Source organism: Lontra canadensis, unplaced genomic scaffold (genome assembly GCF_010015895.1).
Source record: "Lontra canadensis isolate GAN:19392208 unplaced genomic scaffold, GSC_riverotter_1.0 scaffold3, whole genome shotgun sequence".
NCBI lineage: Eukaryota > Metazoa > Chordata > Mammalia > Carnivora > Mustelidae > Lontra > Lontra canadensis.
This window is the reverse complement of record NW_022630997.1, coordinates 44,724,326-44,738,259: the sequence shown is the minus strand read 5'-3', so window position 1 is coordinate 44,738,259 and position 13,934 is coordinate 44,724,326. Positions and strand designations below refer to the sequence as shown.

The window sequence follows — 13,934 nt, the reverse complement described above, 5'->3', positions numbered from 1 at the left end:
TTTTTTTTTTTTAAGATTTTTAAAAATTTTTATTTGACAGACAGATCACAAGTAGGCAGAGAGGCAGGCAGAGAGAAAGGGGGAAGCAGGCTCCCCGCTGAGCAGAGAGCCCGATGTGAGGCTCGATCCCAGGACCCTGAGATCACGACCTGAGCCGAAGGCAGAGGCTTTAACCCCCTGAGCCACCCAGGCACCCCATTTCTAGCTTTTGATGTAAAATGAGAGACAGTGACTGCTCCCTTCACTGGAACACTTAGTGGCCATTGAAAGGTTATTTGTTGACCTGATTTACTATTGTCTCAGGGCATAAGCAGGCTTGAGGACAGGGACAGAGACAGGGGACAGACCCGTCCATGGAGCAGTCAGGACATGCATGACATTGATCCGTGAAGTTCCCTGCACTATGTGGGCTCAGTGCTTGGTGCCCCAAAACAATTCCAGTAGGAGCACCAAGTACCAATGACCACAGATCACCAGAACAAGTATCATACTGAAAATGTCTGAAATACTGCAAGAATTATCAAAATGGGACACAGATGTGAAGTGAGCAACTGCTGTTGGAAAAATGTCACCAACAGACTTGCTTGAGGCCCGGTTGCCACAGATGTTCAGTTTGTAGAAAATGCAGTATCTGAAAAGCACCATGAAGTGAAGGTCAGTCAAATGAGGGACGCCCGTGGTCGCTCAGGGTACAGCGTGGGTCAGCGGTCAGGCCAGGACTCACAGGCGAGCGTGGGTGGTAACGTCCCCAAGGAGCCCAGCCCACCGCCCCTGGAATGAGGGGTGTACAGCCTGAGGAGGGGAGTGGTGACTGCCTCGAGGTGTTGGAGCAGACAGGGTGGTGGGAAGATTTGGGGCTGGGCCAGGCTCGAGGAGCTGCTTGGCTCCGGCCCCAGGTCTGGCGATTTCTGGGGGCTAAGAGAGATTGGGCAATGAGAAATGAGGGATATCTCTCCTCCTCCTGCTTGCTAGGGAGGCTGGTCCCTGGAAAGCTGGGCCACCGGCCCTCTGTGCATCTGGGACAAGCCCTTGCCCCTTGGGGACCTCTGACTCTCCATGTGGGCTCAGGGTAGCACCAGCCTTGGGACATGCGTGAGGAGTCCACAGGGGCAGGTAGCAGAGTGACCGGTGTGTAGTTAATGCTCTGATTGTTGGCTCTCGGGTTGCATAATTACGCAGAATGGTTTTCTTCCTCACCAAGTGGGGACACGCCCAGGCTCTGGAGCCTTTGCTGTCCTACCTGCCTGGGAGGCTTGGGTCCCTGGCTGCAACCCTACCCCGACCTCCTGCTTCCAGGGTGGCCAAGCCTGTGACACCGGGGCCTTTCCCTGGGGGGGTCTGCACCTGCATACCTCTCGCCCACCTGCCAGGCACTTTCAGGACCACATTGCAAGTTACTCACTGACGGGATGTTAGAGGGTAGAAATATACAGATGTTTTTAAAACTCTCCCTCTAGGCCAGGCCCCAAGAACACCAAGATGAAGGTGACAGGCTGTGGGGGGGATGGGACATCTGTAAGGACAATGGTGCCAAGTATCAGGCCCTGTACTGATGATAATAATAATGCTTACCATTTATTGAGTGCCAGCAGCATACCACGCATGCCACCTAGTTCTTTATGCATATGAACTATTTTAACTGTTGCCGGAGCCCCGTGGAGCATAGGTGGGGGTGGGGTACCGCAGTTTTCCTCATGGGGCAGCAGCCCTATGAGCAAGGTATAGTTAGGATTCTCATTTTATGGATGGTGAAACTGAGGCAACACAGGGAAGCTAAGTAACTTCCCCAGATCTGTATGACTCCAGAGCCTGTATGTTTAGCCTTAAGGTTCTCCGATAAAAGTCTTAGGGGGTGGGGAGGGGGGCAATTTCTTGAGGACGGAGCAATCAAAGAAGGCTTCCTGGAGGAGGGGAGAATTATGCTGAGCCTTCCATATGAGTGCAGATTAGTCAGGCAGGAGGAAGGGAAGGGAGGACAGGGTGGGGTGCACCAGGGTCCAGAAGCAGGGAAGCTGTCTGCCGTCAGTGTGGTGACTCATCTGACTGCGGAGCCTCCGGTGGAAAGGAGTAATGGGTCACAGGGAGCCCCAAGGGGTTCACTAGGAAAGTCTTGGTGCCCCGGAGGAGGTCTGGCTAGTGCTCCTGTGAAGGGGAATAGAAATCTGTGTGACCCTCTCCCCATGGCCAGCGGTGAAGAACCAGGTCACAGGCAGCTTCATCCTCAACCCCAAGGGCAAGGAAGCAATGAGCCGGACCTTTACTGCAATGGGCCTGGAGTGGGAGTACGTGGTGGAGGATGCCAAGGAGAGCCTCAAGACCAGTGGGCCCCTGCCTGAAGCCATTGCTGTCCTGGTGAGCCCCCACACTGCACGGTAGCCTCTGTCCACTCCCTTGGTGCCCCAGCCCAGCCTCCCCTAGCTTACTGTCTTCACTATTGAGCCAGCACCGACCTGTTGAAGTCCTCCTGTTGTAGTGTCTTCGGCAGCCTGGGCAAGGTCAAGGCCAAGATACCCTCTGTGCTTAAAGGCAGGCAGCATGGCAAATGATGAAGGAGAAAGAAGTGGTTGTCTTCCTGTCAGAGGGAGTCTCCTTAATGCAGTGTCAGAAATAGGGCCTAGGAATGAGCAGGAGGCCCCTGGGTTGGTTCCCCATGTTGTCCTGGCATCATCTGGTGTCTTCTGGCATTATGGCCTTGCCAACAAGTGACCAGGGGGTGCCGTCTCATGCTGCCAGCTTCCTGTGAAGGGGATGAGGTCACTGTCCTTGCTGGGGCCACCTCTGCCCACACCACCTCTTCCTAGACCATAGACCGGGGCTTATAGAGCAGGGACTGTTAATGCAGGACATCAGACCAGGAGGGGCTTTGTCTGCAGGCCCTTGGCACTGGCTGGTGGCAGGGACACTGGGGACAGGTTTTGTTCCTGGTGTTGCCCTCACTAGTCAGAAGGTCCAAGAGGGAAGGGTCTGAAGCCCATTGGGGTCAGCATATTAATTCAATCTATGTGTATTTCTCTTCACCCTAATTTGCTGACTCCCCATATACCTACAGCTAGTGCTTTTCAGTGAGGGTACCAAGACCATTCAGAGGGCAAAGAATAATCTCTTCAACTAAAACGGTGCTGGGACAACTGGATTATCCACATGTAAAAGAATGAAGTTGAATCCCTACCTCACACCATATACACAAAGGAGCTCCAAATAGATCAAATACCCAAGTACAAGAGCTAAAAACCTAGAACTCTTAGAGAAAATAGAGGGCTCAATCCCATGACCTTGGATCATAGTTGTGATACCCAAAGCATGAGCAACAGAAGGAAAATAGGTTAATTGGTCTTCGTGGAAACTGAGAACTTTTGTGCATCAGAAGACACGAGGACAGCCATGAGAAGACAAGCTGAACAGGATGGGAGAAACCATTGGCCATCCTATGTCCGATAAGAGTCTACCTTATAGACCATCTTCTGAAGTCAGGTAGTGCATGGCTGCCCTAGTGAGGAGGACCAGCTGACAGACACGGTTCCTGCCCTCATTAGAACTGAGGTCTGTGGGAGGCAGGTGTGTAGCCCGAGTCTGCCACGCAGCGGCTGGTGTGAATGGCCTCCCAGGCCAGGCTGGGTGCTGAGCCCACATCCTTCCCTTTGACTCCTCCTCTCTGGCCCCCCTACTCTGTGCTGGTCTTGCCTCTCTGCTCTCCAGTCCTGTGCCACCTCTTCTGTCTGTCCTCAGGTGCTCCCCCCAGCCGAGGGGGGCCCCCGCAGCAGCCTGGCCTACAAATACGTCATCCATGAGGACCTGCTGCCTCTTATCGGGAGCAACAATGTGCTTCTGGAGGAGACGGACACCTACGAGTGGGCGCTCAAGAGCTGGGCCCCTTGCACCAAGTCCTGTGGAGGAGGTACCGGCCCGTCCAGCCGTCTGGTGGCCTCGTCAGGGCAGCCCAGGGCTTTTCAGGGGAGGAGCAGGAGTGTCTGGGGGCCAGCATTGTCTCCACTTGATCTGTCCCTAGCTTGTGCCTCACTGTCTCTTCAAAGATGTCTCGGGTGTGATATCCTGTCTGGGCAGGGCCGTGGGGATGGGGCTGGGATGCTGGAGTGGTGGCTCTGAGGCTGGGCCTGCGCCCTGTGAGGGCTCGCCAGCTTGGCAGAGAGGCAGCCCTCCAGCCAGGTCCCCTACTCCCTCACCCAGGGACATGGGAGATGGGCTGATCAGGGCTTCTTCAGAAAGCGACTGGGGCAGGAGGGGTGCAAAGGCACAGAAGGAGGTAGGCTTCGCCCTCCAGGCTCTCCACAGAGTTTGGCATCCCCTAGGCCCAGCAGAGCAGTGGGGGCCTAGTGGGACCAGGCCCAAGTCAGCCTGCCCTCCCCACAGGGATCCAGTTTACCAAATACGGCTGCCGGCGCCGCCGTGACCACCACATGGTCCAGCGGCACCTGTGCGACCACAGGAAGAGGCCCAAGCCCATCCGCCGGCGCTGCAACCAGCACCCGTGTGCCCAGCCCGTGTGAGTGTCCCCGAGGAGCGACTGCATTTCCAGGGGTGTTGCTGACCCTCCCTTGGCCAGGAGGGGGAGCTGCCGGGCCCGCTTCCTCTGGCCCCAGAGCGTGGAGGCACACCGCCCTTTGTCTCCGGCTCCCTGGGCAGAGCAGCCCACTGGGCAGACTCTGCCCGAGGTCCACGCTGCCCTCCTTGCCTGCCTGTCCCCTGTGGGGCTTCTGGGTTAACTTCCACTCCCGGAAGAAGGATGGTGCTCCCTTTGTTCTGCCCCTTCCAGCGTTCTTTAACAGATGGGGAAACCAAGGCCCACTTTGGGGACATCGCTTTCCCTCAACGATCTGAGGGGTCTTTGAGGTGAGGTGGATTTCAGCGCTTGTAGGCTCCGGGCCATAGGCCGTAGCCGCAGCTGCGGTCTAGCCCCCACTGGGGTTCCCTGGCCTGAGGAGACGGGTTCATTTGAGCACAAGGTCGTATTCTTGGGGCTATTTGGAGGGGGCTTTGTGGAGAGGAAGAGCTATGACTTGTCAGGGATTCAATGTCTGGCCTTGAGCCTGTCACAGAGGTGGCCCCAGCACCTCCTCGGCCCCCAGGCAGAGAGTCGAGGCCTTTCTCCAGCCTCCTCAGGAATCCTTGGGGGTCCGAGCAGTCTAACTTGGCCTTGCTGACTCACAGCAGCTCTGCTCCCTCAGGCTGAGGGAGCCTCGGGGCCGGGGGAGGGGGAGCTGGTGACTGGCACGGAGCCCACAGTGGCCTCCCTGCGCCAGGCCTGGGCCGGGATACTCTGCTCCCCAGCCCTCTGCACGTCCCTTTCACGCCATATGCAGACCGTTTTCCTGCCAATGTCCATGGCCACAGAGCACGTGGTGCTCACTCCACTGTGGTCATGGGCGGGTCACCCCACCTGGCTTCTCATCTGTAAACCGCCAAGTGAAGTTTGGGGCCTTTTTGTTTTTTGTCTTTTAAAGGAAGGGGTTGGCCGAAAGAGCCCTCATTCACTAAAAGATGTCTCAGGAAACACGGGAGTAGGGGTTGGGGGCTGCCTCCCACCCCGCTAACCCTCCCAACCCCCGTTTGGTCTTTGTCTAACTCAGCCAGCAGCGTCGTCTACTTCTCGTGTTCTTGGGGGCTGCTCTGGGCTGGAAGACATTGGAGACCACCAGCTTAGCTGATCAGCACCAAAGCTCCGCAGGTGCTGATGGTGATAATATAATAGTATCTGCATTTATTATGTGCCTACTGTGTGCACACACTCTGCCAAGTGCTCTAAGTATACAAGTCCTTTTAATTGTCCCAGGAGGCTCAGGGGAGAGGCTTCAGTTCTACAAGGTGCCACTCTGTTTTGCGTCCCGCCGTAGCTCAGCACCTAGGACAGTACCTGCCCACGGGAGACACTCTGCTAGTTACCAGGTGTTGAAGGAATCCTGATGTGAAGATGAGGCAGCTGAGTTCAGAGGCGTTAACAGCTTGCCTGCAAACATGCAGGGTGCCAGATTTCAGGATGAATTATACCCATTTTTCAGATAAGGAAACAGAGGAGAGAGTAAGTGACCTCCATAAGGGCACACAGCCTGGCAGCTGCAGACCCAAGCAGGTGGCTGTCTTGGCTCCCAAGCATTCTGAAACTCAAACCCACTCTCCAGCTCCTGCCTGCAGTGATTCAAGGGGTGGGAGTGACCCTACGAGGAAGTGTCCCCCTAGTCCCTCCTCTCCTCCACCTTTTGCCTTGTCTGTCTCCAGGTGGGTGACGGAAGAGTGGGGTGCCTGCAGCCGGAGCTGTGGGAAGCTGGGGGTGCAGACCCGAGGGGTGCAGTGCCTGTTGCCCCTCTCCAACGGTACCCACAAGGCCATGCCGGCCAAGGCCTGCCCTGGGGACCGGCCCGAGGCCCGGCGGCCCTGCTTCCGTGTGCCCTGTCCAGCCCAGTGGCGCATGGGAGCCTGGTCCCAGGTGAGTTGTTCCCAGAGGGCAGGAGGGGCTGGACCAGCGGGCACCTTCTCTGGGGAGTCCTAGAAAAGGTGGCTCTGGCTGAGGCATTGCTAAAAGGTGTGATGCTCCCTGCAGGCAGAGAGTCTCTGACTGCATTTCTTTCCCCCATCTGATCTGATCCCCTCTGATCTTTCTCAAAACTAAGTCCAACAGCTCCCACGTCTGCTGGGCCAGGTTTCTAGGCTAGGCCTTTCTATTCATTCACTCTCCGCTTTGACCTAGATCTGGGTCAGAATTAGGAGGCATGGGCTAATATCCTTGTGACACAGGTGGGCAAACGGAAGCACTTTCTTGCACTCAAGAAATATTTACTGAGTGCCAACTACATGCCAGGCATACTGTACTAGGAATGTCTGGAATCCATCGTTGACTAGATGTGATTCTTGGCCTCGTGTAGCATCTAGCCCAGTAAGAGAGAAGGAAGAGATAAGTAAACCAGTAACAAAAGCATTAACAGGTTGCAGCTGGAGCTGTGCGGAAGCGAATGGGGGTGATGTATCTGGGAGGGCTTCCTTGTGGAGGTGACATTTGAGCTAAGACCTGATGGATGAGCCCCAGAAGGACCCTGTGGCAGGAGCAACTTTGCTATGTTCCAGAAACCAAAAAGACAGTGGGACTGGAGCTGAATGGAAGGGACGGGGCCTACAGGATGATGGAGAGGCAGGCAGGGGTCAGTGCTATGGGGTCTTTGTGAGGAGTTAGAATGTATCCTAAGAGCAGTGAGAAACTCTTGAGGGGTTTTCATGTGGGTGTTCCAAGCTCTGGTTCCAGGTGTAAAAGATCACCTAGCAGCTCTGAAGAAAGTTCGCTGTTGGAAGGCCAGGGTAGGAAAGGAGAGACCATAAGGAGTATTCAGTCCAAGTTCTCCTGGCTAAGCCCTTGAAGTGGCCACGGGGAAATTTTCTGCCTTGAGTTTTCTCTTAAAAGTTCATCTGATGCAAACCTTGAACGTGTTATGCTAAGGGAAACCAGCCAGACATGAAGTGACAAATGCTGTGCGATTCCACTTACCCACATTCATAGAGAAGCCGAATAGGAGGGTGGGTGCCCGGGGCTTGGGGAGGGGGCGGGGGAATTTGTGTTTAGAGGGGACAGGGTCTCAGTTTAGGAGGAAGGAGAAAGTCCTGGGCGTGGTGATAGAGATGGTCATACCACAATGAGAATGCCCTTGTTGCCACTGAACTGGACACTTACAAAGGGTTAAAATAGTAAATGTTACGGTATCTATGTTTTGCCATCATTTTTAAGACCTCATTTGGTCACAAGGATAAGCACAACAGTACTTATTGTAATAGCGGAATTTCAGGCGATACTCTAACTGCCCATCTGCAGGGGATTGGACCCCGAATCAGGGTCTGATCATACAGTAAAATAGCCCAGACAGAGAAAAATAAATAAGCTTGAACTGTACTTAAGCGAGATAGGTAAACCTCAGAACAGGCGTGAGAGGAAAGTGCAGGAGTATGGAGAACGATCACTTCCAATGGAACGGAGTGCATCTAAAGTTTAAGAAGGCGCCACACAGTATTTGAAAACGTGCCCGAATGCTGATTTATGAAAGCTGGTGTTGGTATTTGAACAGGCTCTCATGACCGACTTTCCAATACTTTAACGTACGCTGGAAACATTACATAATAAAGGGTATTTTTAAATAATCCCAAATCCCTGCACGACTTATGCAGACTTTAGTTTCTTCTCCCTAACATATAGCTTTATTTGTTTTAATATAAAACAGACAGCTGGTCTACAGAAGACGCTTTGGAGAAAACTGACAGCAGGGGGACGGCGGGTTGGGGAGGGGGCAGGGAGAGTGGAAGTTCATTGCCCTGGTAAGATTGACCCCTCAAGGGCTACTGTCATTCTGCAACCTGGGGGGTGGGAATGAGATATGTCATCCCACAATCTGTGTGGTCCTCTGTGCCCGTGTTTCCCTCAGGCCCCAACAGAAGTACACGTCTGTAAGGTCTTCCCCATCCCATTAGGAGAGGTGGGGAGCAGTGCTGACCAAGCCATGTGACCCGGTCACGCCAGGTGGCCTTGTTCTTTGGGAGCCACTGCCACCAGCCTCCATCTCTCAGAGGAGATGAGGCCCGGGAACTGAGGTGCACAGTGGCCCTTGGAGACTGTGCTCCTGTGCCTTGCCCTCTCCGGGAAGAAGGCACTTCCGAGCCCACCTCTGCCGGCTGAGTTTCAGTACACGGAGTCACAGAGTCTTTGAATGTCAGAGCTAGAGGGGTCCGGGGCGCCCGTGTCACCCAGCTCACTCAGCCAAGCAAGTGTCGCAATCCGGGTCCCTCCATCCTGTTACTAAGATACCATCGAGTGAGTGGACCTGCCCCAGGTGCCTCAGGCTGGTGGATTGCAACAAGGGGGTTGGCCAGAATGATACCCAAAGTATTTCAGGCCCCAGGAACACAGACTAGACATGGTGGGACCAGGCAGAAGGGCTGGAATGGGATCCCCGAGGTCTCCTGCTGAGCTGCTTAGGTGACACAAAGGATCCGGGAGCTCCGAGCGGAAGAGTACTGATGTGAGCGTTCTCTCCTGGGGAGGCTCTTCACTGCCGTCCTCCCATGTCCCTCGGATCATATAAAAACTCAGTGCCTTTGCACCTTTCTGTCCTGGGCATTGGCTGGACTCTGGAGCTCACCACCCCCTCCCTCTTGTCTCTCCACCTGTCCCCCTACCCCCGGCTGCTGGGGCCTGGCCCGCTTTCCCGGCCCAGTGCTCTGCCACCTGTGGAGAGGGCATCCAGCAGCGACAAGTGGTGTGTCGGACCAACGCCAACAGTCTCGGGCAGTGTGAGGGGGACAAGCCGGACACCGTTCAGGTCTGCAGCCTGCCAGCCTGTGCAGGTGAGCTGGATAGGGTGGGGGCAGGCCCGGCTTTTTTGGCCGAGGCCTGAAACCCAGCCCGGCGGGCATCCTGGCCCCCTCGAAATCCCAAACCCTAGAGCTGCTTCTCCCCGCTCCCAGGAAATCTCCAGAACTCTACAGTGAACACTGACATTCAGGAACCTGTGACCCCAGAAGAAGAGTGGGTGCCACAGTCTGGGCCCCTACATCCCATTAACAAGATATCATCAAGTAAGTGTATCTCGGGACTTTACTTCCTCCCCAGACCTTCCTGTGGTTGTAATGTAACGAGCACGGGCTGTGGGTGGGGGTGGACAGCCCCAGCTTCCAGTCCACGTGACCTTAGCCTCCTGGAGCCTCTGATTCCTCATCTGTGAGCTGCGGGTCTTGCCCATGCTGGTCCACAGACCCTTATCTGCACTGCCAAAATGTCGAGAGCTGCAAGTGTTTCCCTAAATTTGGTGCAAACTCACCAGGCCAGAATCTGGCCTGATGCAAGAGATCACTTTCTTTTGCTATAGAAACTTTGCTGTAGTTACAAGGGGATGTCCCACTCCCAACTCGGGATTGTTCTGTAACATGAAGAATACTTCTCAAACTTCAGAGGTTCTGAATTATGCATCCAACTGGTTTCAAGATTTTGGATAAGCAATTATAGATCTGAACTGTCTTCATAGGGCTATTGAGAGAATTAAATGAGACAGACATGTACTCCTGCCTAGCTGTCAGCTAACATCAAAAATAGTAATAATAGTGCTTTCTCTCTGCCTCATGATCAGGAGCTCATTAGTACACCCTCCCATTTTTCCATCCATCCACCCATCCACCCACCTCTCCAGCCACCCGTCCATCCATCCACCCACCTATCCATCCATCCATCATCCATCCACCCACACATCTGCCCATCTACCCATCCATCCATCATCTATCCATCATCCATCCACCCATCGATCCATCCACCAATCCATCAATTAATATTGACTGGACACCTGCCAAGAACCAGGGCCTGTGTTCTAAGCTTCCTTGCTAGAATTTTTTCCTTCACTTTTAGTTCCTCACCTTCTCAAGGACCAGGGTCTGATAAGACAAGTAGCAGAAAAATAGACCTTAATTTCTAGTGGAGGACGGGCTGACTGTGTGACCCTATGCAAATCCCTAAACCTCTTTGAACTCAATGGTCTCATTTGTTAAAAAAAAAAAAAAAAGAAAGAAAAGAAAAGAAAAAAGAAAGAAAAGTGGGGGACTCACTAGATGTGCTCAGAGTATCTTCTAGCTCCCTCCTTACTGCTGTTCCGCACCCCCTTCCAGTCTGCTCAAGATTCTGGTCCTGGAATTCTGGCGCCATCTAGAGGCCACTGGCTTTCCATTTTTTTCCCCCGAATCTATCGTGTTCCCCCAAACCAGCCCCCAGCCTCTTCCCCATCCCACCCCTGAAACCTCCCCTCCATGCCCTGGGGCAAAAACTAGTAGAAAGCGGAGTTCCTGCCTTCATATGGTCTGGAGAGACCTACCTGGAATTATCACAGAAACATAAAAACATTTTTAGATGCTATTTGAACTGAAGCAAGTGAAACTAGTGTAGAGGGCAGCCCTGTGTGCCAGGAACTTCATAAATGGTATTTGTCTTCATAAAGTTATTATTCACTGACAGATGTATAGCGTTATTCCATTTTATAGGAGAAAAAATAGGGTTGGAGAGTTTAAATGCCTTGCCCAAGGGCTCGTGCTTTTTAAGCAGCAGAGCCTCAGTTGGATCCCAGATCTGCTTTATTCTGGATTTATTGGTGGAGGTCTTCAGATGCCTGTTGATGGGTACCAGGACGTTTCATCTGCTTGTCCCACATGTGGGTTTGCCAGGCATCTGCCTGGCCCTGGCCCGAGGGGATCAATTCCTTTGGGTTGATGGAGAGGGGCCGAGGGTTCCCACTTCTTCAAGAGCAGAGTTCCCAAGCTTTGCTGCAGGTCACAACCCCCCCCAGTGCCCAGGCCACACTGACCGTCCGGTCTCCCTGGGCATGGCTCTTTGTCAAGCCCCCACCCCCACTGCGGGGGGTTCCACTTCTCAGCCAAGTCTGATGACTGGTGATGTAGGGCTTGTGATGCTCAGGTTTCTCCTTGCCTTGGAATCACCTCAAAGATTTTGTTAAAATCCGGAGCTGGGCTCCACCCCCCCGAATTTCTGATTCAGTCCGGCTGGATGGGGCCTGAGAATCAGCATTTCCAGCAAGCTTCCAGGTGATGTTGATGGTTCGTGTGTGGGGACCCTCCTTGGAGAACTGCTGCTCTAGGGAGTTTTAATTCCTCTTCCATAGAATAAAGGCTCTTACTCTGGCCAGTGTCTCCCTCAGGCAGCACTGTGGCATGCTCTGGCAAAGAGCTTTAGAAGAGGTCCAGCGAGGGCAGGAGCTGGAGGGCCTGCTGTTGCTGGGTGGAGTGGGGGGGGGGAGGCCTCCTCCCGGCATTGGTCCTTGTGCTGTGTGTGCAGCAGAGCCGTGCACGGGGGACCGGTCCATCTTCTGCCGGATGGAAGTTCTCGATCGCTACTGCTCCATCCCTGGCTACCACCGGCTCTGCTGTGAGTCCTGTACCAAGAGGGCCGTGGGCCCCGACGCCAGCCTGGACCTGAGCCTGACCTCACCACCACCCTTCTCCACCCCCGGGAGTCCTCTGCTGGGACCCGAGGCCCCTCCAGATGCTGTGGAGCCCACCGTGGGGCCGACAGGAGCAGATGACCATCAGCATGGCCGGCCCACACAGCTCCCGAGGCCTCTGGGCACCAGCTCCCCAGTGACCCAGCACCACTCTCCTCCCCAGAATCTGAGTCCTCGGGCATCCTGGGGCACTTCCCCCAGCACCCCCCGGGGACTGCCCTGGGGCTGGACCAGGGCACCTGTGCCCGTCTCCAAGGATAAAAGACAGCTCAGGGAAGCCCCGAAGCCCCCAGGCACCAGCCTCCCCACCACGTCCCTGGTCACATGAGCCTCCCCTTGCCTCTCCCACCGGTCAAGTTTACAGTGTGTGCTGCCTCAGAGAGGACCGGGCTCGGAGGACACACAGCGGGATGGGGCAAACACAGACTGCCTTATAAATTATTTGCCTTCTTGTTGTTCTAGTTTAGGGCTATGGCACTTCACCCCATGATGTGGGTGTGCGAGGACGAAAAAGATCAGGGAAAGCCCCTAACCGGAGACCCGGGGGCGACACAGCCGAATTTCTCAGGGGCTCCTGTCCGTCTCCTGGCGGGACTGAGGGTCGTCTGGCCCCTCTTCCTCACGGACACACCTTGGGCCCCATGCTGGATCCCTCCAGCTGCCTGCCTTTGCCAGCACATGTGGGGACCACCATGGAGGCCCATTCTGTCCAGGCCCCCTCCCCAGAGAGGCAAAGTGGGGCAGGGAAGGTGAGGAGGAGTGTTCTCAGGCAGTCCATGGGGAAAAGGGCGCGGGTGCGTGTGGTCACGAGGCTCTGGCTCCAGGGCTGGGGGGTTGGTCGGTGGGGAGGCAAGTTCATCTCAGGCCTGGCTCTTCTTAGCAAGAGCTCCACACAGCTCCTCCCGCCAAGGCCAAGAGCAGAGTCCAGCTCACCTCTGCCGGCTGGAAGTCAGAGTTGGCCATCTCTGCCCTTGCCGAGGGCATTTCCTGTTCCTTCTGGTGCTTCCCAACTTCACTCAGCCCAGCCCAGAGAAGGGGGCTCTGGACTCTCTGGAATGTGTGTCCCCCTCATCCAGGGCCAGCTGGTGCTAGCCTGCTTGCTGAAGCAGGAGTGTCAACCTTGGCCATCACGCTGGGGCATGAAGGGAGGCAGACGTGGAAGGTCACTTTGTGGGACACAGAAACAGGAGTTCTCAGGTCGTGCCCCATCAAGTCTTGGTCTCCGCCAAAGACCGCTCCTCCTGGAGTCAGGGGTCTTCTCCCGCATGGCTCAAGCTGGCCAGAGGTTAGTGGTGCTAGGGCAAGGGGGTGTGGTCATGTCCCCAGGCTGAGGACCAGAGTCCCCCTCCAACAGGCCCAGTGGCCCCCGGCAGGATGTGAGCCTTGCTCCATGTTGGAGTGGGGAGTGGAGACGTGACCCACAGTGCTGTGGGACCTCAGCCGCCCTCCGTGTTACCTCCAAAGACAGGTAACTTCTCTAGACCTCTCAGGAAGCCTCCTGGGTTCCCAGGAATTCTCCCAAGGGTCCTTACTCCCAGTCATGCAAGAGTCTCCCGGGCTCCGCAACGGGTGCTAGAGGCATTTGCCAGGCTTCCTTCCCAGGGGCGGGGGCGGGAGGCTGTTCTGAGCAGGCTGGAGGACTAGGAGCAGTGGGTCCCTGTCTGCAACCCCTGGAGAATAGCGGCCCTGGAGGGGGCCCCCTTGTGCCCTCTCCATCCACTGCTGCCCCTCCCCGGGATGCTGGGACGCACGCTGCGTCATTCCTGTGAGCCCCAGCCTGCCCGCGTTAGGACACACGTTCTTGTGCCTCTGAGATCCAGATATCTACATTTTTATGTATTTATTAACACTGTCCTTGGTGTTTTGTTTTGGACCCCAAAGTGTCGTGTTGTGTTTTTCTTGTTCTCTCTGTTCTAGAGGAAACGGTCTGTGAAGCAACTTTCTTACGTG

General features: G+C 55.1%; 1 protein-coding gene across 4 annotated transcripts in view; it reads left to right on the top strand.

Moving 5' to 3' along the window:
• Window positions 1-12,692, top strand: part of ADAMTS14 (ADAM metallopeptidase with thrombospondin type 1 motif 14) — a 72,666-nt gene extending 59,974 nt beyond the window's left edge. For 3 of the 4 annotated variants that reach the window (XM_032841169.1, XM_032841165.1, XM_032841150.1), the window contains 7 exons: window positions 2,189-2,352; window positions 3,727-3,895; window positions 4,369-4,501; window positions 6,232-6,439; window positions 9,204-9,333; window positions 9,454-9,564; window positions 11,819-12,692. In XM_032841169.1, coding sequence (XP_032697060.1) covers window positions 2,189-2,352; window positions 3,727-3,895; window positions 4,369-4,501; window positions 6,232-6,439; window positions 9,204-9,333; window positions 9,454-9,564; window positions 11,819-12,312 — 1,409 coding nt within the window. In that variant the 3' untranslated portion in view covers window positions 12,313-12,692. The remainder of the gene's footprint in view (window positions 1-2,188; window positions 2,353-3,726; window positions 3,896-4,368; window positions 4,502-6,231; window positions 6,440-9,203; window positions 9,334-9,453; window positions 9,565-11,818) is intronic. The other variant, XM_032841160.1, reaches the window with a different exon arrangement.
• The last annotated feature ends 1,242 nt before the right edge of the window (window positions 12,693-13,934 follow it).